At 53.0% G+C, this 23,413-nt stretch overlaps 10 protein-coding genes across 10 annotated transcripts; 6 read left to right on the top strand and 4 right to left on the bottom strand.

Moving 5' to 3' along the window:
* Positions 1-788: 788 nt before the first annotated feature.
* BDW74DRAFT_174726 (uncharacterized protein) lies at positions 789-1,213 on the top strand (the record flags this gene model as incomplete). The annotated part of the gene is made up of 2 exons (XM_073728095.1): positions 789-804; positions 1,023-1,213. The coding sequence occupies 2 exons, from the start codon at positions 789-791 to the stop codon at positions 1,211-1,213; spliced, it is 207 nt and encodes a 68-aa protein (XP_073588249.1).
* Positions 1,214-1,740: 527 nt separating this feature from the next.
* Positions 1,741-2,958, bottom strand: BDW74DRAFT_174725 (polysaccharide lyase family 1 protein; the record flags this gene model as incomplete). The annotated part of the gene is made up of 2 exons (XM_073728094.1): positions 1,741-2,764; positions 2,816-2,958. 2 exons carry the CDS (start codon positions 2,956-2,958, stop codon positions 1,741-1,743), a joined length of 1,167 nt encoding a protein of 388 aa, XP_073588248.1.
* Positions 2,959-4,512: 1,554 nt separating this feature from the next.
* On the bottom strand, positions 4,513-7,921 carry BDW74DRAFT_165935 (oleate hydratase; the record flags this gene model as incomplete). The annotated part of the gene is made up of 5 exons (XM_073726482.1): positions 4,513-5,709; positions 5,884-6,295; positions 6,507-6,932; positions 6,977-7,563; positions 7,610-7,921. The coding sequence occupies 5 exons, from the start codon at positions 7,919-7,921 to the stop codon at positions 4,513-4,515; spliced, it is 2,934 nt and encodes a 977-aa protein (XP_073588247.1).
* A 1,444-nt stretch (positions 7,922-9,365) lies between these two features.
* Positions 9,366-10,719, top strand: BDW74DRAFT_82960 (uncharacterized protein). Its single transcript, XM_073733835.1, has 3 exons — positions 9,366-9,473; positions 9,523-9,623; positions 9,677-10,719. Exons 1-3 carry the CDS (start codon positions 9,416-9,418, stop codon positions 10,535-10,537), a joined length of 1,020 nt encoding a protein of 339 aa, XP_073588246.1. The 5' UTR covers positions 9,366-9,415; the 3' UTR covers positions 10,538-10,719.
* A 403-nt stretch (positions 10,720-11,122) lies between these two features.
* BDW74DRAFT_174721 (Zn(II)2Cys6 transcription factor) lies at positions 11,123-12,484 on the top strand (the record flags this gene model as incomplete). The annotated part of the gene is made up of 2 exons (XM_073728093.1): positions 11,123-11,218; positions 11,306-12,484. 2 exons carry the CDS (start codon positions 11,123-11,125, stop codon positions 12,482-12,484), a joined length of 1,275 nt encoding a protein of 424 aa, XP_073588245.1.
* A 259-nt stretch (positions 12,485-12,743) lies between these two features.
* BDW74DRAFT_146753 (RTA1 domain-containing protein) lies at positions 12,744-14,361 on the top strand. The gene has a single exon (XM_073723411.1). The coding sequence runs from the start codon at positions 13,292-13,294 to the stop codon at positions 13,892-13,894; it is 603 nt and encodes a 200-aa protein (XP_073588244.1). The 5' UTR covers positions 12,744-13,291; the 3' UTR covers positions 13,895-14,361.
* On the bottom strand, positions 14,080-14,835 carry BDW74DRAFT_174719 (nitroreductase family protein; the record flags this gene model as incomplete). Its single annotated transcript, XM_073728092.1, has 3 exons — positions 14,080-14,288; positions 14,339-14,453; positions 14,512-14,835. 3 exons carry the CDS (start codon positions 14,833-14,835, stop codon positions 14,080-14,082), a joined length of 648 nt encoding a protein of 215 aa, XP_073588243.1.
* Positions 14,836-16,228: 1,393 nt separating this feature from the next.
* Positions 16,229-17,793, top strand: BDW74DRAFT_165932 (putative MFS transporter; the record flags this gene model as incomplete). Its single annotated transcript, XM_073726481.1, has 4 exons — positions 16,229-16,276; positions 16,313-16,408; positions 16,468-16,516; positions 16,562-17,793. The coding sequence occupies 4 exons, from the start codon at positions 16,229-16,231 to the stop codon at positions 17,791-17,793; spliced, it is 1,425 nt and encodes a 474-aa protein (XP_073588242.1).
* Positions 17,794-18,773: 980 nt separating this feature from the next.
* On the top strand, positions 18,774-19,819 carry BDW74DRAFT_187591 (ceramidase; the record flags this gene model as incomplete). The annotated part of the gene is made up of 4 exons (XM_073731515.1): positions 18,774-18,820; positions 18,870-19,087; positions 19,168-19,449; positions 19,521-19,819. The coding sequence occupies 4 exons, from the start codon at positions 18,774-18,776 to the stop codon at positions 19,817-19,819; spliced, it is 846 nt and encodes a 281-aa protein (XP_073588241.1).
* A 573-nt stretch (positions 19,820-20,392) lies between these two features.
* Positions 20,393-22,031, bottom strand: sdh2 (succinate dehydrogenase iron-sulfur protein subunit SDH2). The gene is made up of 4 exons (XM_073723410.1): positions 21,559-22,031; positions 21,256-21,499; positions 21,048-21,199; positions 20,393-20,999 (listed from the first exon to the last, which is right to left on the bottom strand). Exons 1-4 carry the CDS (start codon positions 21,658-21,660, stop codon positions 20,676-20,678), a joined length of 822 nt encoding a protein of 273 aa, XP_073588240.1. The 5' UTR covers positions 21,661-22,031; the 3' UTR covers positions 20,393-20,675.
* Positions 22,032-23,413: the final 1,382 nt, after the last annotated feature.

Raw genomic sequence — 23,413 nt, 5'->3', positions numbered from 1 at the left:
GCCATTGTGGGAGAAGGGATCGCATCCCTAGAGCCCTCCGTCAAATCATGACCCAGGTCCTTGCCCAGCCCTTTCCCGCGCATCAAACGCAGTGGGTGGCATTGCAGATCAAGAGCGTTGGCAAGCTCCTTGATTGGCGGTACACCACCGAAATACGAGGCCGAGCCGCAGAGGTTGCATTTTAAGGTATGGCTTCAGGATCCATGCGTTTGGAGTGGGATGCTGACTCGGCGCTCAAAGGTGGTTCATCGTCGGTGTGTTGGAGGGCCGACATATGAGAGCCTCTGAGAGGTGTTGTTGGGAGATGGAGAAAAAGAGCGGGCGAATGGCGGGGAGGAGTCGAACCTCCGCAAGGGGAAAGCATGACTTTTGCCAAGACTCGTGATGCCGATCGGTCTTTTCCTTTTCTGTTGTGTCACCTTCCACGGTCCTCCTCCTTGGAAACTTTCGTCAACGATCAGTCCTCGCATCTCCGACATGGAACTCATCTCCGGTGCTCGAACCACCATCCTACCAGATCTGCTAGCTAGGCTGCATAACGCGCACCACCTCGCATCTCGTTACGGTAGCATTGAATTGGATGTGCGGTGATGCTAGGAGCTGCTATGGGTACTGGTGATCAACACCCGTCAAGTCAACGGCGCCTCCAAACCAACTCAGCAACCCACACAAACCCCCATCAAACCTGAGCTTATGAAAGGCCAGCCTGGAACTCTCGCCCAGAGGGGTTATCGATACAAGCTTCGTCGCAAGCTCAGGACTGCATACGATTGACTTTCTACAACGTCATGTCCGCCGCGGCCGGTGAGATGCCACCGACGCTCATTCTTCCCTCCGTCTTGCATCTCGCAGATCAATTATCGCGAGGATTCGTTCAAGCAAAACATCCTCCCTGGCCGTCATCAAGTGATTCATGCTACCCGCCCCATCGTGATCAGAGGCAGAGATAGACGAACCACACCAGTGCTATTTATCAGTACGGAGCCCTTCGGACACTACCCTACCCAGGCTAACGAAGCTAGAAATGCCCGCCCTCGACTCGCTCGCGATCGCAACGCAAAAGCAAATCCTCGAACGGAGGAACTGGGCCAACGACAACCGGGGCCCCGTCCTCGTTTTTGTCATCGTGTTCATCGTCGCTATCGGGATCGCAATGCTCGTCGTGTATCGGGCATGGATGCGCCGCAAGGCCAATCGGGCAAACTACGCGTAAAACCGCGATTATACTTAGTTTCAAATTGGCTATCGCCGGACTTGCTGGCATGTAAGAAGAACGAACAATGTCTATGAGTGTTTATTTCGATTATGGCCCGAATGGTTGCTCTTGAATGTCTTTTGCCGAACGTAGGCGCATTTGCATTGCAGTCTTCCGGCCTCGTCTCAAATTTCCCTTGAAGGGGGTGTTTGCTTCATGGCATTGACAGTCAGGCCGCGAGATGACGTTGTTGACGCAGGTGAGCGTTATTCTGACGCTATTGACGGACTAATATGCTCCAAGGTATTCTCCAGCTCGGTCTCTATTCCCCCTCTCAGCGACGTCGAGCGTCTGTCCAACAATTAGGTGATGACTATCCGAGAATACTGTTTCCATTTTCTACTGCATTGCACAGATTGTGAATCTTCTTAAGAGGGACGATGACGGGCTCAAATAGTTAAGAAACGAAAGGTACGAGGCAACATCACCATGCCCTCAAGAGTTAAATGATCTTGCTATAATGGTGCAGAAGGGAATATTATACACTAAACCTTACCAACACCAGCGTTGGCAACAACAGTCGAAGGCACATCCGCAACGCCATAAGCGTCAACCAAGCTGTCCGTGTACTGCGCAAACTGAGTCAGAACCTCCTGGTCCGTCAGCGAGGGCCAGGTACCAGAGTTCGCCTGGCGGTTCCACTCGCAGATGTACCCAAGGTCAGCAACACAAGCACTCGCGGAGTCGACAGTGGGCACATTGTACACCAGCGCACCGCTAGACAACGTGGTATCGGTAACCGGGGTGGTCACGGAGTCAAAGTAGTTGCCCTCAAGCAGCACCCAGGTGTTGGTGTCAATGTCAAAGGCATGACCACCAACATCCTGGAAATAGTTGTTCACACCGTGGAAGAAGATGCGGCTATCGGTGTTGGCAGTTCCAAGGTGCGGTGCGCGGCCAGAAACATCGTGGATCCAGTTACCCTGGAAGGTGTACCAGTCCTCCAGACCAATCAGCAGCAAAGTCCAGTAGTGCTTTCCATTGCAGCCAGACGACCACTCCGTCACGCCGTCGAACTCGTTGTTCGAGATGGTGACGTGGCCGGCGGCGCCCCAGCCCGAGACAATGAACTGGCGACCGGCAAGGGAGAACTTGTTGTGGTCGATCCAGACACGGTCGCAGTCGTCGAGGGTAATCAGGTCGCCGCCCCACACGTACTGCGGGTTCGTCTCGGTGAGGTGGATGTTCTGGATGATGACGTTGCTGGCGCCGCCGCGGATGCGCAGACCCTTGCCGCGGATGACACCGGCGCTGCCGACGCCCACGATACTCTTGTTGCTGCCGACGTCGAGGGGCGACGGGCCGGCGTTGTCGTACGTGCAGCTGACCCACGTTCCGTCATCGCAGGTGTCGACGATGGAGGCCTGTCCGGCGCTGGTGCCGCCCGAACAGGTAGTTGTGCGCGTGCTGCAGCACTGGCCCGTTGTTGTGCCCTCGGTGCCGATGAAGTTCCATTCGCGGTCGATGAGGATGACGCGGGCGGTGTCGTCGGTAATCCATTCGACAAGCCTACTCCATTATTTGCTTGGGTCAAATCACAAAAGAAAAAAAGAAACATACTCGTCAAGACTAGAAGGCGTCTGAGGCGTCGCGTTACCACCACCGGTCGTTCCAGCAGCAAAGCCAGTGGGCGTACCCACGACCTGCGCGGCGGCTGAGCGAAGGAGGAGCGCAAAGAGCGAGGTCAAGACAGCTTTCTTCATGGTTGCGGTTTGCGACGATCAGGGTTCGTGCTGTGACCTTGTCAGTCTGATCGGCAAGACCTGAGACGAACACCCAGGTGCTCTTTATACCCAGGCCCCCGACACCACGTTGCTACGCATTGACGTCTCAACCACCTGTCAGCCAAGAGATTATATTGAACTGTGCAACGGCGAGTCCCTTCGAATATATCATCCGCGTTAGGTAAGCGGACGATACGCCTTTACGAAGACCGGAACTATCGACAAAACAAGAAACGACCCCTGGCATTGCGGAGAAACAGGGGCACAAACACCTCTATTATTAACATCGTCAGGAAAAGGGGACCAATTCCAGCGCCGCAATATACAAGCACAAACCCAGCCCTAGATGAAAACGCCTGCGGAATTCCCCCGACAGCCTCGAAAGAGGAAGTCTTCCTGTGGGAACCCCAATCTCTGTGAAACGCCAAGAACATCAGATAAACTACGGGGTTCCCCCACGTCACATCAACACCTGACAGCGGTTTTCGACGAACTATCGCTGACCTTGAGATACCGAGAAGGTTGGAAGGAACTGCTGCAATGCTTGGGCCCCATGACTGACTCCGTGCTACCTCGCAGCTTGCACAGTCGTCGCCAACGTCCACCACTCTGCGTTCGCCATGAGATTCCCCGCAATATCATGACCCTGGTCAACATCGACCGAACACATCAAACCTCGCTGAAGAATGCAACCTACCTGCATCTACCAGCCCTGCCACTGACGTGAACATCCGTTCGTCCATGCTCACTAAATAACAAACCCCCACAATTCTCCGCCTCGAGATGCGCAAGGACCGCCCGCCATGCTCTCATCTCACGATGATCGCTGCCATTGTCAGTCATAGTCCGGAGGGACGACGGACGTTCAATACATTTCAAGCAAGGCCTGCCTGCTGAGGTGAACAGGCAGCGATGTTTTGGTCGCGGGGACGGGCTCCGCTGCTCTTGTCCTCGCCCTCGCTCTAGTCCACAGAGCATGCAGGGTCCGACACCGCTTGGGGATGTAGTGTCGACATGTGTGTCGGTGATGTAATGGCCCCTTTTTTCTGTGGCATTGTGGCAGGATGATACCTCCATTTCCCCGACATGGCAGCAGGAAAGATAGGTGTGGTAGACTAGGTGTGCTGACACATGTTGGTTACAGCATACGGCGGAGCAGCTTTGGGAGTTATGGGATGTCCTGCGGAGGTCAAAGCGGCTCGATGTGATAGTTTTGGGTTCGTTGAAATTGGTTGGAATACACTTGGCTGAGCTTGAGCTGGCTATGGATGGGAAGAGAGATATTGATGCTGTCTTCAGCGGGTCCATGTACCTTCCCTTGCTGGCAGAGACAGAGACCTAGCTGAGCGACTTGCCACCTCATCCTCTTACCTTGAAGACATTTTTGGCATACACATGTCTTATTGTACTATTGTGCGCGGCTTCTGCAGTTTGATAGATCACCGCACTCGTGTCCGGAACTTTTCTACTTGCTAGACAGGAAAGGTCTACATATCGTCTGGATCTGCAGCCCCAACCCACTGTAGTAAAGACTCACAGCCCCAACAAACCCACTGCAGACCCCCTCTTACTCCTCCTCCCAGCACTCCCCTCAACCCCCTTCCCAACCCCCATCAACCCCCTAACCGCCATCTGCGCCCCCCGCACACTATAATCCGCCGTGACAACGACCTCGTCAGCGATCTCAACAAACGGCCCAATGCACGCCATATTGCTCATCCCCTGCGGCATGACAGCGGGACGATCGGTCGGATCCCTAGGCAGGAACGTCGCTGTGGCGCGGGGCTGGATGCACGGGATTGTTATCGCGCTGTTGAGTATACGCTCGTGCGAAGGGTGGTCTGGTGAAACCTGCAGGTGCGCTAGGATCTCGGAGAGGATTTCGCGGCCTGAGCAGTGGATCATCGGCTTTGTGATGTATGTTCCGGTCTCCTCGGGGGACATCGCATAGCCATATGCAATATGGATTCCATCCGGCTGGTCTTTGAATACTGGCTGTGTAGGGACGCGGAGGGTAACGAGCCATGGTGAGTCCGAGAGCGTCAGGATCGTGTTGGGGCCAGGTAGCGGCCTTGTATTGGAGACATCCGCCAGCTTTTCCAGCAGCTCAGTCGACGAAAGCGTCATCGTAAACGACTCAATCCGCGAGGCATGCAGTCTCGTGCAGAAGTTATACGCGTTGCCAAACTTAGCATGCTTTGTGCAAAGTTCCAGCCATAGGAGCCAATTTTCGTCGAGCTCGGGCGAGATCTCAATACCCGAGTCGCGCTGGGATTCGGCGTTGGGCTCTGTTTCTGGGTCGAGAGAGAGCGCGAGCGAAGACGGGTCGAAAGCTGGCGGTGGGTGCGCATTTGTTCCAGTGAGTATGGACGAGAAGATTGAGCCCAGCGAGACGATTACGATGTCGTCCGGATTTAAGTTTATGGTCACTTCGTCCTTTGGACAGATAGAGGACCGCGGTACGCCTTCCAATGCTGGACAGGTCTGGATTGCGGTCACTCGAGTCGGCTCGTTTGGGTCTGCTGGGTTATCGTGCGCGAAGATGATGTCGCAGATTGTCGTGTTGAAGCGAAAGTCCACGCCCCGGCTTAGCAGAAAATACGCGATGGGAACGATGATGGACTCGTGAACGTTGTATTTCCCTAAGTCCAGTAGATGCGGATCTGACAGGTCGTGCAGGTTGTTAAAGCGATGCAGGTACCGTCGGAACTCGGATGCGGAGTGCGAGGGCTTCAGGCCGAAACTACCCAGTCATCTATTAGTCAAGCTTTCTTATACGGAGAAATGGAAAGCGCACGTCGTAGCAAGACTCTGCCAGTAACCACTTCGAAAGAACCCTTTGGATAAGAAGTCGCATATCCTGGATCTGCCCAGGGCCTTCTCCGATTTGGATGCAAGTATGACCAGGTCGATGCGATCGCGAACGCCGAGTGCCATTTTCTTCCCCTTTACAGCGTGCACCTTATTGCCCTTCTTCGATAAAAACCGCGTCTGTTCAAAGGCGGGCTTGATATCGAGTGTCTTTGCGAAGTCCAATACCTCGTCGCGCACGGTGCGCTCTGGGTTTGAAAGCGACGGGACTAAAGAAAGTAGATTTTCCATGCACAAGTCATTAAACTGCGGGCGCATCCCCGCGCGAAAGTCGTATCCATTCCGGGCATCTCCATGGCTAACTGTCGTGCCACCGGCAACGTTGAGGGTTTCGATGATGTGGATGCGCGACGGAGGAACGTGGGCTTCTTGGATTAGATGCACGGCGGCTGTGAGAGAGGCGATGCCGCTGCCTAAGATCCAGGCGTCCAAATCATTGGGGTTCCTTTTGGACATCTTGAGAGTTTAAAAAGTACTGAAGATAAATTAAGAGATTTGAAGGGAGAGGAAACATTGTATGACTTCAACGTTAGGCGAACCATGGATGCGCCCGTGTCGTGACGACAGACTGACCACACTTTTTATCTCTATTGTCACTGACGGCATTATTCAAGCCTAGTTATGCCCCCGGGAGGTCGGGGTTAACAACCCCATACTTCGCGCCCTCGGCGTTGGGCAGTTCAGGGGCAAACGGGGCTTGTCCGCGTCGCTCTTTCTTCAGCAGTTCGCGAATCTCAGCTACTGATTTACGGCCCTTACCTTCAAAATACTTTGGCCCTAGGTCTTCCAGATCGAAGCCTCGAGGGTAGTATTTGTCGTCCTCATCGCCCGGGAGCGGCATCCCCATCGCCCAGCTAACCCATGCGCCAGGGCCCCAGCGGTTCCAAATCGTTGGCTTCACATAGTACGGAATCGCTTCGTACACATTCACGTAGTACCGCCCGTACTCGTTCGGTTCATCGGTAAAGATGTCGATTCGTTGGAAGTTCAGTCTTGGGAGAGCGATGTAGCGCAGGTAGAACTTGCGAATGGCCATCATAGACGCGAAGGTAGTTTTGTACACGGTAGAAGGCGAATTATACCTATTTTGTCAGTGCGATTCATAATCGCTAGGGGGTTTGCATACATCATCGCCTCTCGCAGCCGGTCATCCATCATGCAGGACGCAAAGTTGATGCCAACCGGCTTCAGAAACCGCGGTAAGGTGTATACAAGTACGTCCATAGTCTTATCCGCAACCTCTTTATTCGACGGGCTCGGCTTCATATAGTCTTCCTCATACTTGAGACTCCACGCCCTAAGCTCCTCCAGGAAATGCAGTCCGTCGCGGAATCCGTGCGGTCCTGACGGCAGATCCGCGAAACTGATTTCCAGCGCGTCACCAAGGCTTTTCCAGTATGTGCCGATGGCGCATTGCTCAAGTTCACTAAGCGACCGCCACTCGAACAGGGCAATGAAACGGATAGGCTCGAGCGCAAACAGACTCAAAGTATAGAGCATGTCAGCTTCAAGGATTTTGCCGCTGCTCCGGTATCCGACATGCAGGAACTTGGTTCGAGCGATGGCCGTCTGGGCACGTTCGGACGATGGCTCGAATGCCATGAACTGACCTATCAGGGCACCTGTATCGGCATACCGCTTGAAGGACGTCGCTGGGTTGGAGAATTGCGATGTTTTAAGGAGGAGGGTGGAGATCGTAGGAATACCGTAGGTCTGTTCAAGTTAGAGCACACTCTTTACTGCAAGGTAGTGCGAGTACCCTGAACAGTGCGAACTGTAGTGCCTTCAGTGAGGCCGATGGAAACTCCATCACCAGCATCCCTTTTTGGATCTCCCATGCGTCATGGTCCGTCATTGTGGCCATCTCCTCCCGCGTCGTGTACTTGCGGTATAATTTCTGTAGGCGCTTGAGACGTCGGTATCGCAGGGACCGTTGGAGGAGAAAGTATGCAGCAAGAAAAGCAGCCATAAGACCCCTGCGTTTTCTGGTGTCCCTCCCAAGCTCTGTGAGCAGAGTATGGATTGGGATCTGCTTGGCGCTTGTCAAGGCTTTGATTATCCTTTGATCCATGATGGTTGTTGTTCACTACAATGAAGGTGCATATCGGGTCGCTGAGTTGAGGGGCCTTATATGAACGCGCATGACGACATCAGGCCACGAGCGAGCTTCACTTGTATAACCATATCAGCCACTGAACGTGAAGCAAACTATTCCTCTCTTTTCGTTGTTATTTTCATGTGCTCGGGGATCGGCGTGCGGACCGAGGAAGGAAAGCCACCATCGCGGGGCAGGAGCCTCTCTCAAACGTTTGCGATATCTCATACTCGGTCACATTAAATGAGTCGCTGATTTTAAGCGTCATAGCCGAGGGAAAAGAAGCTTCGGAATGATAAGTTGACTCCGGGATGGTTGCTCCCGAGATCGTATGTTGAGCTGTATGCACGAAACTGGCTCGAGCGAGCTGTCAACGTAGATCCGACGACTTAGTTTCCCGGGCAGAGCACTACGCTCTTCAGCAGATAAAGTTATATTTCGGACGCCTAAGCGAAGATTCCTGCTGCCGAAGAACCAATCTCGGTTGTCATGGTCAGCTCACTGGCGACGATGACAGGGCTAGTTTCAACGACTGAGCTTATCTTAACAAGCATGTAAGGATCCATTACGAGCCTGAAGTATGGACATCTTCAGATAAGCGGCTTCATGAGAAACACGCATTCCATTCACATATTTCCCTAATCCGAGCTCATGGAAAACAGTTCATTGGGGGTACTGTTGGAATATTTAGACGCCGTGCTCCTTGGCTCTTGACACAGCCTTGAAGCAAGACACATGCGCCGGTCATGTTGGTAACGTTTGCAGTACTGTCCCCGAGAGTAACTGTGATCGATCCATATCGCACTTTGAGCTGAACAGTGTCTGGAAATAGCGCTCCATGACCAAAAGCCACTTACTTCCAGCAGTGCTGAAGAGTCCAGGTCGCTGTATGGGACGGCCCGACCGGTGTTTATGGATCTCAGTCTCAGCCCTAGCAAGAGAGGGGCAGATGACCACAGACTGCTCGTGAATACGGAGTAAGCCAGCGGACATTCCAGCCCTACGGAAGTTCGAGAAAACCAACGGCGCTCGCATGGCCGAATCTGCCTTACTCCAGTGGGGTCAAATCTTGTCTGACAAGGTCCATACTCTGTGGATTGTGAGCTGGAAAACGGGAAGGCTGACATTGATTAGGCAGCAAGGCTTGCATTGCGGCTGAGGCGAGAGATCGGCCCCCAATCCCCATTCCCACTGCCACGAGATGGAGGGGCTCAGCCACTGCTGCTATTCGCTGCAGGATTCTCGGAGATTTGTACGAGGCGCGCGCACGAATAAGCACATAGCTGAGTGTTGGTTTGCCTGATTACCATATCCACAACCGGCTCAGCCTCACAGGCGGTTGCAAAGCCGCAGGGCTGGGACGTTGCGCGGTTACACTTCATATTAATAAGGAAGCGCAAAGTAACGTTACTCGACTCTTATCTTCCTCAGTATGGTTTCTTTTCAACCTGCAAGGATAGCCCATGAGACATGCTGGCAAAAATGCATTATCCCTTGTCGTCGTCGTTTACTTCCCCGTCGCTAGCCGGTAGGTTTCTCGGACCGCTTTGGCTGTGTCAATGAACTGACCTGTCCAGGCGAATGCAACAAGGCCGAGAAGATATTGGATTCGTTCATCAATCCAGAGATAGTAAGCGTGGACAAACGCATTCCTCGCAAAGTGCTAGAAAATGCCAAGGTAAGAGTCATCCACGAGGAGCGCGGGGCACAGGCAGCGATTAACAACAGCAGGGTCTTGCCATCTTCAATGTCTTTGAAGTTGGCATGATGCGCTCCCTTCGATTCGGTTCCGGACTGGCAGTCGCCCGTCTCGCCAATGGAACGTGGTCGGCGCCGTCCGCGATCACAACTGGCAAACTGACGACAAGGGGGCAGTTCGGAATGGAGCTTACCGAGTTTGTATACGTCCTTAACACCGACACGGCCGTGGAAAAGTTCTCCCAGGCCAAAAGCTTCACACTCGGCAAGGATGTCTCGATAGCGGTCGGACCGTTCGGACGCAGCGCAGAGCTGACGGGGGCCGAATACGTGGCTGATATATTCGCATATTGCAAAACACGCACAGTGTTCGGGGGCTCGACATTAGAAGGCGCGACGATCGGCGAAAAAATTGATGCGAACCGGAAGATGTATCAGAAGGCAGTCACATCGCGACAGCTACTTCGAGGGGAGGTGACGCTGCCGCCGGAGACATACAGGCTCATGAAGATCTTGCATTCAACACTGTTGCGACCGGTGACAAGAGCCTCGTCCGTTGATCGAGTCAAGATTGTGAAGACCGCCCCCCAGCAATCAGCAGGCACTGAACTCCGGAGTCGGTCATCGACAACGTCAACAGCACCAGTGAAGGAGGAAATTCGATTCTACGGAGCACAGATTGCCGCACCGCATCAGATCACGATAGAGATCACAGACTGGTCAGCGGTTGAGCTGCCGAGCAGTTTAACGAATTATGAGGAGCCGCGAATATCGCTAGAGTCGGAGCCCACTGTTTCCTCTCCCGAACATCCGACCGTTCTCAAGCCCGGCAGACGAACCTGGAGTGCTTCATCCAGCGGCAGCTGGAGTAGCCACGAATCGCTCCATTTTTGATGATTGCATAGCGATAAAGCCTGACTCAATCATGTTGTATATAGACATCAGCTTACCTTTATACCCGCAATGTTGACGAAGAGACGGCCATAACATTCAAGTATCCTTGTTGAATCTCGAATTTCTTCTCCGAAGTGATGCCTCCGAGCACGTACTCGGCACCGTCCAAAGATTTCTCAGAATTTTCATCATCTTCAATGAGTGAGGTACGGGAATGTACCCTCTTTCCAATGGCTTGACAGACCTTCTGTAGTGGACGTTTGCTCAGAAATTGCTGCCTTGAGTTGCACGGGGCAAATAGGGGTAGAGCAATGACATCTCTACCTAGAAGGCAACGATTCCTGGCCACAACACAGGGCGACCATGCGACAAGTTATAATATTGGAAGACCCCATCAAGTTTCAAATGAAAATCATGGTCCATGGAGTGTTATGGATGAAACCGTTTGTCGCGAGAACTCGCGACCAGAATAGAAGCGGCGATCAGGTGACTGCCGATCAGTGCCCCAGGCAGCAACATTGCGAAAACGGCAGAAAAGGAACGAATACGAAACTTTTCTATCACCACCCTACACTCCCCAGTATCATGGATAGCGAACAACTCCAGCAGAAGATTCGATCGCGACGAACACATCGCAAGTCGCGCCTTGGGTGTGGGAATTGCAAGAAGCGGCGTATCAAGGTACGATCCCCTGGCGGTTTAAGTAAAGGTGCCGACATTATCTTGTCTTGAACCAACACGCAGGGGGCCCAGCTGATATGGTGCCAGTGCGACGAGAAGAGACCTATGTGCTCAAACTGCGTCCACCACTCCGTCGACTGCGACTTCCAATTTCCAGCTTCAAGCTCGCCCTCCGAGGGTTCAACACCACCACAAACACAGCGGTTCAAATTTCGCGAATCGAAATACCAGGCACGGACCTCTTCGCCAGCGCCAGAGCAACCCAGCTCCAACTCGCGTTCTATCGGAGTCCAGTGCGATTCTTCGCCTACTATAGAGTTTAAAGGGGGTCCGGGGGAGGGAATCTCGTTACCGGACCTGTCTCTCTTCCACCATTTCACCACATCAACATACTGCACCCTCGCAGGCGAGGAGGCATACCCTGTCTGGCAGGTCCATGTCCCGCGATGGGGTTTCTCCTTTCCCTCCATTATGCACCTACTTTTCACTCTGTCGGCTCTGCATCTTGCCTACTTGAACCCAGCCAAACAAGCCGAGTATATTCATGAAGCCGATGAGCATTTCACATTCGGAGTGCGCTCTGTCACAACGGTCCTGGCACTGGATACGCTCGACTCGACAAATTGTCAGCAAATCTATGTCGCCGCGGTCATGATTTGCTTTGCGTATTTCGCTCGCGGCCCAAGAGACGGCGAGTACCTCGTTTTCAACGCCAAAGGAAAATCCGAATGGCTCGTCCTACTTCATGGAGTGCGCACCATACTTTCTCAGAAGCAACCCGAAATCTTCACGGGCGTGCTTGCCATTAAGGAGGAGAAGCAGGAGATGGACATACCCAACCCTGAACTCGACACTGAACTCTCGCGGCATCTCCACCGGCTCCAAGAGGTTAAGGCCATGGTGGCAGTCGAGGTCCAAGCAGACAGAGACCTATACGTCAAAATGGTCAACGACCTAATCAGATGCTTTGAAGGCGCATATCAGAAGCGAAAGGCTGGCGTCGTACCACCAGAGCTAATGCCCTTCACGATGGGATGGACATTCCGCCTTCCAGAGATGATGATCGACAGACTAGAAGGGAGAGAGCCGATAGCCCTTGTGATATTGGCGCACTGGGCTATTCTGCTCCGGTACATGGGCGAAGCCTGGTTTATGCGCGGCTGGGACCGGCATATCATACTAGGTATTAGGGCTTGTCTGCCGTCAGTGTACTATGCTTGGATCGAATGGCCTGAGGAAGTCATAGCGTCTGGGCCCCTGATGTAACATAAGCACTTAGATTAGAATCTAGTCCTATACGTGAGAAGTACTGCATGGACCCACGGTAAAACCCCGGCATATTGAGCTGTTACACTGCTGCCTTCATTGAAATTGGCCCAATAGGCATGTGCAAGCTTTATCTAGACTCCAGAAAGTGCAGATAGCCGTTGATCAATCCCATCAAGCCCCTAAAAATAACGTGCCCCCACCTCAAAATCTTGACGCTGGCCCGCCCCACCCGTATTCGTTCCAATATTACCCAAAAGGGTAATCAGTCGACACGCGCAATGGCCCTTGGAGCTATAAAAGAGGTTGCAGAGCATCTCAGTTCTGTTTGACATATTCTCTGACATCTAGAAGCTCTTCATCAATTCCTTCTTCTATCAATTATCTCTCTCTCTCTCTCTCTCTAACGCCGGATACTGTATTATCATCATCCCCATCATCGACCGTCTACCATACCTATCTACCTACAATGGACTTCACCTTCCACCCGGGCGTCAACGGCTCAGATCCCTGGGTCGAGTTCTACCCCTACAATCCCTCCCTCACAGCCGGCTACGCCTTCATGGCCATATTCGGCATCGCAACGGTCATCCATCTCGTCCTGATGATCCCCTACCGAGCAGCCTACTTCATCCCCTTCGTGCTCGGCGGAGTCTGTACGTCCACATCCCATCTCCTCCCCTCTCCTCTCCCCAAACCTACTATTCGCAAGACTAACAAGCTCATGCAGGCGAAACATTCGGCTACCACGGCCGCGCCCGCTCCCACAACGACAGAACAGGCATAGGCCCCTGGGCGCAGCAGCAAATGCTCCTGCTGTGCGCCCCGCCTCTCCTCTCAGCAAGCATATACATGACCCTCTCCCGCCTAATCCGCGCCCTAAATGCCGAAGAACACGCTCCCATCCGACCAAAACGTCTAACCGTTCTCTTCGTGCTCAACGATATCATTTGCCTGCTCACCCAACTCATCGGCGCGGGTCTCCAGGTCACAGGGGAGGAGAAAATCATCAGTATCGGCAACAAGGCTGTTCTCGCGGGGTTAGTGTTCACACTGTTCGTGTTTGGGTGGTTCATTTGGATCGTTGTTACGTTCCATCGCCGGCTGAGTGCGGCTCCGACGGCTGTGTCGCTGGCTGAGGAGGTTAGCGGGTGGAGGACGTACATGTGGGTTCTGTATGTTGTGTGCGGGTGTATGATTGTTCGGAACCTGGTGCGCACGATTGAGTTTGGGAGTCCGCATGGGGCGGATGTGAGGAGTCGCGAGGTTTATATTTATCTTTTTGATGCGGCGCTCATGGCGCTTGTTATGTGGCTTTGGGTTGTTTGGCATCCTGGACGCTTGGTTAAGAGGGCACGCAGCGTGAGGAGGGGGATTGAGGGGGATATGGAGCTTTTGGGTGGGAAATAGGTGTTTGATGATTTTGGTTGGTATGTATAGACTGGGTTATTGAGGTGTTTGGCGTACAGGCGTTTACCGGGTTGGAAACGGTTTGCTTTGGATATAGACGGTTATGAATGTATCTCGGAACAATGATTTCTATATGCACGCTACATAACTCATCAACATGCAAGATGCTAGTCGTCTATAGTAATCTATGCGGACTTGCCGAAGACCTTGAAGCGGTCCTCGATAGGAGCAAAGGTCTTCTCGAGGGGACCAGAGGTGGGAGTACCGAAGACAAGCTGGGCGTCGAGCTTCCAGTTGGCAGGGATGTTCCACTGCTTGGTGATCTGCTCGTCGATCAGAGGGCTGTAGTGCTGGAGGTTGGCACCGAAGCCTTCGGAAGCGAGGGCGGTCCAGACTAGGAATGTTAGTAGTGCCCAGACAGATGATACAGTGCAGGAAACATACCAAGGTACTGAGACATGGCGTTGGACTCAAGGGCAAAGGGGTCGAACTTGTCGGCGTAGATGGCGAACTTCTCCTTGATGTCCTTAAGAGCGTCGTAGTCGACAAAGAAGAGGACCTATAGCACAGTCAATAATCAATACTAAGATTCAATTGAACTGCTTTTGAAAACGTACAGTTCCGTAACCAGCACGGAATCCCTCAAGCTTGGGTTTGGTGGAAGACTCGTAGGCCTCCTTGGGCAGGGCACCAGCAGCAACAAGGCCCTCCATGGCCTGGAGAGCAATGTCCCACACCTTCTCGTGCTCCTCCTTCAGCAGCAGAACCACACGAGAGGTCTGGGTGTTGAAGGAGCTGGGCACATGCAGGACAGCATCGCGGACAATGGCCTCAATAGTGTCGTCGGAGATGGGGCTCTCGGCCTTGAGGCCGTAGATGGTGCGGCGGGTCTTGACGGCCTCGAGGAGGGTGGCGGTAGCGGGGTTCTTGAACTCAACCATTGTGCTTGCTGAATTGCTTGACTGCAAATGATTGTAGTAAAAAGTAACGGACGAGGGGCAGAGGGGCAGCGGATTTATAGCGACAGGAACGGGGCCATGGGCTGGTTAATTCCGCGCGAGGTGGCCAATCAAGGCGTGGCGATGGGGCATTTTGGAGGAGTTTGTCAGCGGTACGCAGGTGATTAGAAATTTGAGGATGCCATCGCGTGAGAAGCTTTGTCACTTCCAGAGTGTGTACGAGTCAGCAACTTGAGAGCTGAACGCTAAGCACGCCATCAGTGGGAATCAGCAGTCGGCAGAGTCCGCATCGCAGCGGTGCCTGGGCCAAGCTCAATCCATGTCGCACGGCCGGATGATTCTCAGGGCGTCATGAACTGCACGTGACTGACCGAAGGTTCCAGATTAGGCAGCCACGTGGCGCAGCTGCTGCTGATAAACATCTCATCAGGAAAACAACATCTATCCCGGTCGACTTCACAATGTCTAGACTGAAGGCATCATGAGGAGCATGTCCTAGGACACTGAGGGCTTCCAAGACGATGCTCAAATTTTCCGTACGCCAGATCAAGCTTCTCTCAGGTGGCTGACGGCTGCTTTCTAGTCTCTGGACTCGAAGTCTGTCTCCTCCTCCACCTGTTCATGTCTTAGACTCTGGGTCTGAACATGTCCGCATTCTCTATTGGCTTGCCATTTCAAGGATGGATCAGGATGCTAGAGGTTCATGTTGCTCTATCGCATACCATTTCTGCGCCCCGCGGTGCCTTCATCAGAGACCTCGCCTCTGTCTGGACATCACAATGGGGACTTTAAGGACATGCCCCCTTGTTGGTTGACTTTCGATTTGATGCAGACCTCAAAACATCTCTCGAGCGGGAGCCCACTTCAAGGAGCCGGGGATTCCCTTCCTCACAAACTCATGACCAGGACTATCATAGTCGATGGTTGAAATCAAGGTTGATTGAGTGAACGACTCGGTTGAAACACGGGGGAACTCCGAGAGAGAATCTTCAAGAGGCAAACAGCTGCAGCCAAGAGCAAGACTCGAATTCGGATATTTTTCCAACTGCCGAGTGCAAGTCCTTGCCGAGGTCTTGAAACTGTTGGAGCCTGGAGGTTCTCCGTATCCCTCCCCCCGCATCAACACGAGTAATGTGTGGGGGAGGGGCACGTTTTCCCGTCTCGATAGACATTTGCGTACTGCAACTGCTCCAACCGGCGTCAGAACCTAGCAAGCTGTCCTCGCAATGATGACCAAGAAGATATCCCCGCATCTGATCTCAAATCGGCTTCTAAGCTGCTTAGCAGATTGCCAACTGTCCGCTGGAGAGGTCTGGGGCTTCTATAATCTGTGCCATGGCCCCAGTAATCGACATCTAATACAGCAGCCATCAAAATGACTGTCAATGACCAAGGAAAACCCCAAGAGCTGTTTGTGGAGGATGTCCCAACAGAGGCAGAGCACAAGCTCGATTAAGAGACCCTCAGTAGGCTCGACTTGGTCCTGATGCCCATGACGCTGATCCTGTATCTACTGGCTTGGCTAGATAGAGCAAACGTTGGAAATGCTCGAGTGGTAGGTTTTCCTCCCGTTGAAAAAGAAAACATCCAAAAAGAAGTGACTTGACCAAAAAGGCTGGCCTGGATACCGACCTTAATCTCAGCGATTACCAGTACAAAGTTGGTATGTACACCCTCTCTACAATCACCGCTCGACCTAATTTGATAGCAATCACGGTGACATACGTGCCCTACATCCTCTCCGAGCTTCCATCAAACCTGATCTTGAGGAAAATCGGCCCTCGAATCCTACTACCAACCCTCTGCACTGCCTGGGGCCTGGTCACAATCCTGCAATGCGAGGCCCACAACTTCAGCGGCTTTGTAGCGTGTCGCTTCTTCCTCGGCCTTTGCGAAGGCGGGCTCTTTCCAGGAATAGTGCTGTATCTCTCTGGGTTCTACCGACGGAACGAACTTCAAGTCCGAATTGCCCTCTTCTTCTCCGCCGCTTCTTTAAGCGGTGCATTTTCAGGCCTCTTGGCAGCAGCGATCCAGCAAATGGACGGAATCCGCGGTCTTCGCGGGTGGCAGTGGATTTTCATCCTGGAAGGCCTCTTCACCGTCTGCTTTGGCCTGTTCTCCTTTGCCATGCTCCCAAATACCCCGGAGACCGTCATGACCTTTACCCCTCGCCATAAAGATCACTGTCTTCGCCGTCTCCAATCGGACGCCAACCTTTTCGAATCAGAAAGGGTCACGACGAAGAAAGTTCTTTCTGTCTTTAAAGACATCCACGTCATCCTCGTCGCAGCAATCCTCTTCTGCAGTGGAACCTGCCTCTTCGGACTGGCTTACTTCTCCCCATCCATCGTTCAAGCCATGGGATACTTCAACACTAGAACCCAGCTTATGACCGTACCCCCCTACGCCGTCGCCTTCGTCATAACAATGATCACAGCGTTCATCGCAGACCGATATCGCCAACGCGGGTTCTGCGCGTTCGCGACCACCATCATCGCCATGGTCGGCGCTGTCCTCATGCTCGTCGGTCGAAGTATTGCGATCAGGTATACAGCCCTCATCCTCCTGGTTACGGGCATCTACGCCGCAGCTCCGTGTCTCATCTCCTGGGTGCCGAATAACACGGCAGGCCATGTGCGCCGCGCTACGGCGGTCGCGATCGGGTTCGTCTCGACTAGTTCGGGTGGCGTGTTGAGTACATGGATGTATCCGAGCTCCTCGGCGCCGTACTATACTCTCGGCGCGAGGGTGAATCTCTCCATGATCGTGGTCTCGCTTGTGGGGTTGGTGCTTCAGGTGGGCGTTTTGCGATGGCTGAATCGGCGGAAGGATGCCAATAGGGTTGAGATTCTGAGCGTGGCTGGGCTGGAAGATGTTAGGTATGAAGAACAGTTTGCGGTTTTGGGGGATAAGCATCCGAGCTATCGGTATACGTACTGAGATGGTAAGGATGGTGGCTCTCACTACGTTAAGGATGAGCTTCCAAGCCAGCCAAGCGAATTGTGCTATAGAAACGTGTACTGCTAGGAGTCAAATGGAAGCCTGCCTGAGCCTGCACAGATTTCTCCAGGGCTACTTGAGTTGCTTGCCGTTTTGCTAGCCGTCCAGACGGCGGAAAGTTGGCTTGCATAGCCAGCAGAGCCATCATGCGACGACTGTCGTAGACCTTAGTAACATAATCACAGGTATTCCCCAGTCTTCTCATAATTCGTATCAAAGTTGATTTTGATGCGCGATCATTGCTTTGAGCGGCCAGTAGACAGAGCTCCAAGTTGCTGGCAAAGAGAACCTGAGATTGTGAACGACACCACCCCAGGAAGGTTGGTGTTTCTGCGTGAGGCTCTCTCCAAAATTCTGAAGTGTAGTACATCCCTTGTATTTCGCAACAGGGCAGTTCTCCTTCATTTGATGCTGGTCCGCGACCGTTCGCCATTTGGGCATGCCACGTATGTCAGTTAACGAAGAGAGTATCTGCCAATGCTGACAACTACCGCATGCTTGTGACAGTTATTAGTCCCAATCATCTCGGTTAGGATGCTGTAGACCAAAGGAGTCCGAAGAAAGTTTGGGATGATTAACGGATTGTGTTTAAGCATGGAGAAATGGTTCTTGTTTAAATATACTTGCGATGCGGGACCTAAATCCGGGGTCTTTTGTCCTGTCAGCTCCAACTGTCTATGAAGCTTGTGTAACAATGGCATTGAGATATACCAATATAACCATAAGATGAGCTCCTTGCTGCTAATCCATCCTTATTCAATAATGATCAATCCATTGTTTACATCCTCTGCAGCCAACCTCTATACCTTGAAATGTAGTGGGGCGGGTTCGCCTTCCGCGCGTCTCCGCAATTCACATGCTGCTCGAGTCCTCCTTCCCAGGCCTCCTTCCATTCTCCCTTCAACCACTCAAGCCTCACCATGAACCCAGTCGAGCCCTTCTGGGGTCCCCAGACCTCATACCTCAAGTGAGCCCTCCCACTCACCTAGCTGAGTTCATTCTGACAAGTACTTCAGCTTCTGCGAAGAAGACTACGTAATCACCCGCTACGTGGCCGAGTTCATCAACACCCTCAGCAGCCTCATCTACTGCACCTTCGGCCTCTACGGGATCTCCCAGCTGTCAGCGCGAAACCAGGCTTCGCTGTCCCGCTGCATTCCCTACTATGGGCTCATCGGCGTGGGCGTCTGCTCGGCGGGGTACCACATGACGTTGAAGTACCATACGCAGATGTGTATGTCCCACCACCGCTGCCAACAACCATCTCGAAATCAAGCTGGCTTACATGTAGATCTACCTGGGTTGTGCGGATAGCGGACGAACTCTCCATGCACCTCCTCACCACCCCGCTGCTCTACCGCATCCTCACCTTTCAAAGGAGCGCAGAGTATACCCGGACTGTAGGAACGATCCTCTCCATCGCCTTCGCCATTGTCATGGTGGTGCACATGGTCATGGACGAGTTCCTGCTTCACGCCGTCTCCTTCGGGGCCGCCGTGCTCCTCATCACAATTAACACGATCAAGACGATCCCGCGGCAGATCCACGACCCGGCGATCCGATTCAATATCAAGATCGTTTCGCGGTTTGGACTGTGTACGTCCCCTCTCCCACCTCCTCCACAATTCCCCCATCCCCTTGCAATTACCCCTACTAACAACCGTTAGTCTGCTTCATCTTCGGCTACACAATGTGGCTCATCGACAACTTCCTGTGTCCATCTCTCACGTCCGCGCGGGACCTTGTCGGCATGCCTTTAGCCTTCCTGTTCGAGTTCCACGGCTGGTGGCACGTCTTCACCGGCATTGGCGGGTATATTGCCGTTGCGGTCGTGGATCTGATTACCTCGGGCGAGGTGGGCCGGGATCCGACGCCGCAGATGGCGTTTCCGGTGCCACTGGCGGCGAGGGTTATTGGGAGGGTTGTTGGTGGGAGGGGGAGTGGGAGTGGGAAGAAGGGACTGTAGTGGATGGGAAAATTGGCTTGTTTGGAGGATATATACCTACTGAAATAGAGTTGGAAGTTGAAGTTGGACGTCGGTGGTTTGGCGTACTGGGGCTGGGGCCGGGTTATAGATCCATCCAATCATGTTGGAGGTTTTGACTATTGATAAGTGATCAGCAGGGACAGAATATAGACTTCTTACGACCTTATAGGCCAAGGGGCACCTAAGCAGAACAGGAAATCAGGTATCATAGAGCATTGTTAAACGACTACCGTAGCATCACAAGTTCTCTAAGATATCCGCTCAGTGCATCTTCAAGCCTTGGACTAGGTATTCCTGAGTATTTACCAAGACGAGCATGCGCGCAACTTGGTTGGCCTCCGGTTGTCCGAAGTGAATCGGACCCTGACCTCTTATGCATCCGAAACATATAGTCAACTAGTCCCGCATAGTCAATAATGCCGCATTACCTTGAAGCCTGCGCGTCTGTCCCTTTGCAGACAAAGCGGATGGCTCAGCCGACCAGGAGGTTCGTTGGCGCCAGATGGCGCGGTGGCGAGCTTCATGCCGTCACCATACCGTATGCATATGATAGAAATCCGAGTTACTTCCGAAGTTCATTTGCGGCCATACCAGTACTCTGCAGAGGCGAAAGAGCCAGTCAAGATAAGGAACCGTGTATAATATTCACACATTTACACCTATTGAAACATCCGACGTCAATGGCCTCAAAACAAGGGAATAAGCTAGATCAATGATACATAGGAAAGAAGAGAAAATTCGAAAGAACACAACACAACCAATGCTAGAGAAGGGAATGAGAAATGAGAACTGGAAAACAATTTTATATCCCGACGCTTTCCGCTCCGTTCAGTCCCTAGTGAGCGGCCATCATCTTCTTGATCTCGGAGATGGCGCGCGCGGGGTTCAGACCCTTGGGGCAGGTTCGTGTGCAGTTGAGGATGGTATGGCAACGGTAGACGCTCATGCTGTTGTCGATGGCGTGCTTGCGCTCGGCGGTCTTCTGGTCACGGGAGTCGGCCAACCACCGGTAGGACTGGAGGAGGATGGCAGGGCCGAGGTACTCCTCGCTGTTCCACCAGTACGATGGGCAGGAGGTTGAGCAGCAGGCGCACAGAATGCACTCGTACAGACCGTCCAGCTTCTTGCGGTCCTCGGGGCTCTGGCGGTTTTCAAGACCCTGGAATCGTCAGTATCCGGCTCATCATCCAAATGCGGCTCTCCTTACATCCTCGGTCTTGGTGTCGCGCTGCAGGTAAGGCTTGATGGACTTGTACTGCTTGTAGAACTGGGTCAAATCGGGGACGAGGTCCTTGACGACGTAGGTGTGTGGCAACGGGTAGATGCGGGACTCCTTGGTGGTGTCGGTGGGAATGCGGCCTGTTATCGTTCGTTAACTGCTGTTCCAGATGCCCAATTGTTCCGTCGCAACATACACAAGCAAGCGAGGGTGTTGACACCGTCAATGTTCATCGCACAGCTACCGCAGATACCCTCTCGGCAACTCCGTCGGAAGGTGAGGGTGGGGTCGATTTCGTTTTTGATACGGATGAGGGCGTCGAGCATCATAGGGCCGGTCTTCTTCAGGTCCAACTCGTAGGTCTGCATCTTGGGCTTCTCGGAGGGGGCATCGGGGTTCCAGCGGTAGACCTGGAACTTCTTGATCTGAGGCGCGGGCTCCTACATAGTTCATCGTTAGCCGCGACAAGGCCGGTGTTTACGAGGCTGCTGTATCTCACCGAGCCAGACTCGACAGTCGCATAGGTGCGAGCAAAGGTCGCGGGGCGGAAGAGCGACTTTGAGGAGGCGACGAGGCGCGACGTTGTGCGAAGAGAGGCCATGGTGACTTTTTCCTTCAATCCGGATCGCAAAGGGATGGGGTCAATGGGGCGAGAAGCGGGCTAGAGAGAGCGAGAGAAAGAGAAGAGGGGAGAGGATGGCAAGGACAGCAGACCGCCAGCGATGATTAGCAAATGCAGAGCCAGAGAAGCGAGGATCAAGATGTCAAGGCAAGCAATCGTCACGAAGAGTCTCGTTTCTGCCACCAAAAGGTAACCTCGGGTCTGGCGGTCGGCATTGTGCTGATTCAGCTGCCGTCCGCCAATCACAAGATCGCTAATTACAAGCGTCGGGCGGACACGGCGGCCTTTGGAGGGAAATCATATCCATCACTGCTACAGTCGGCAGTTGTACTGTGGTCCAGGCTTTCTATTCTATCCTCTAGATGCAGTCAAGGACACGCCGTACAAGTATTGCTTTTTTCTGACAATAATGCCTATATAACTGCTGCAGCTCCGGCTGAGGCTGAACGGAAACTTCCGAGTTGCCGTCAGTTGCCGACGTCATGTGATGACAGCCTGACGGCCTGACAGCTGAGGCAGAAAAGCGGCGAGGTTTAGGTAAGCGGGAAAGCTTAGCGCCTGAAATTTCAGGTACTAGACTCAGGCATGAAACCAGGATAGCACATTTGTGCCTCAGGCAACAAGAAACATTCAGTCTAGAAAACAAGGCATCAAGGTTCTCATCAAACATTCTTCTGCACGGAAGATCGGAGATACCTCGCAGCTTTCTCGAATCCTCGCGTACTTGCCCATCTTCAATATGGTCCGCTGAATCTCCTGAAGGCACTGCGATGATATGATGCTAGATCCGCTGACTCCATTATCCTAGAAACTCATCGTGACCGCTCTTCATCGTGCATATCGCAATTCCGAGATTTAATATGCAAGTCATATAGAGCATCGGCAGAGAGATTATATGTCTTGGACTTTTATATGGCTTGCGCGGCCCTGAACTGACCGCTATTATCTGATGTCCATCCTGGATACGGCTTCAACTCCTGGCCTCTTTTCGGCATCTACCCCGGGCTAGGCTGAAGAATTACCCTGGTCGTTGGGGTTGGAGAAGCTGCAGTCTCACGTTTGAGTCTCGACCCTTGGCTGTAACAGCAGCCTTCAAGCCCATGCCAAAGTTCAAACATGTTCCTGCTTCGTCTAACGCGAGGGAAAACTAGCGTGGTGGATCAATGTGTCAATGGTTATCCACTGTGGAGCGATTCCCCTGGGAGGATAACGTCAACCTTCAGCCTTCCACGATCAGATTCAGGACTCCGGGTCGAGCCACGATGGTTCAGTCGCCAGGGAGATACGATAGGGCAGCCACATCGAGCTCGATCTTGTCGCAATCGATCATCATGCTCGACGAGCTCTGATCTTCGATGGCAGGGTTTCTGATGCATCTTCATCCACCCCACCCCACAACCTCCGGTGCTCGGCGCAGTTTCGCCTCTTGCAGCCGTGTCAACATGGACATTCAATTCACAATACTCTTAGAGCAATGATCGCCCGGATGCCACTGTCACAACAACCAAGCACTATTCGACCCCCCCGCCAAGACGGAGGAGTTGCTTGTTTGCGACTCGAGAAACTAGCATCAAGTGCCGGCCCTCCTAGTGGACACCATGAAACACGGCCAATTTCACAACGCACCCCTGGCCTTGCTGATTCCTGCACATGGCAAGACAGCCAACTGCCAGTGCCACCGGAACCTCGCCATAGGGCTCGGGCTGGGGTTCCGCATTCGCATCGTTATCTA

Source organism: Aspergillus multicolor (assembly GCF_047715735.1).
Source record: "Aspergillus multicolor strain CBS 133.54 unplaced genomic scaffold BDW74scaffold_3, whole genome shotgun sequence".
NCBI lineage: Eukaryota > Fungi > Ascomycota > Eurotiomycetes > Eurotiales > Aspergillaceae > Aspergillus > Aspergillus multicolor.
This window is presented reverse-complemented; position numbering and strand designations above follow the sequence as displayed.

What these genes read in the sequence shown, in the direction of transcription:
- BDW74DRAFT_82960 (XM_073733835.1), top strand. Translation starts at nt 9,416, where the DNA reads ATGCTGGCAAAAATGCATTATCCCTTGTCGTCGTCGTTTACTTCCCCG. An exon ending in TACTTCCCCGTCGCTAGCCG is followed by an intron (nt 9,474 to 9,522) that starts GTAGGTTTCTCG and finishes TGACCTGTCCAG; the next exon opens with GCGAATGCAACAAGGCCGAG. An exon ending in AAGTGCTAGAAAATGCCAAG is followed by an intron (nt 9,624 to 9,676) that starts GTAAGAGTCATC and finishes TAACAACAGCAG; the next exon opens with GGTCTTGCCATCTTCAATGT.
- BDW74DRAFT_146753 (XM_073723411.1), top strand. Translation starts at nt 13,292, where the DNA reads ATGCTCCTGCTGTGCGCCCCGCCTCTCCTCTCAGCAAGCATATACATG.
- sdh2 (XM_073723410.1), bottom strand. Translation starts at nt 21,660, where the DNA reads ATGGCCTCTCTTCGCACAACGTCGCGCCTCGTCGCCTCCTCAAAGTCG. An exon ending in CGACTGTCGAGTCTGGCTCG is followed by an intron (nt 21,500 to 21,558) that starts GTGAGATACAGC and finishes TGAACTATGTAG; the next exon opens with GAGCCCGCGCCTCAGATCAA. An exon ending in GCGACACCAAGACCGAGGAT is followed by an intron (nt 21,000 to 21,047) that starts GTAAGGAGAGCC and finishes TGACGATTCCAG; the next exon opens with GGTCTTGAAAACCGCCAGAG.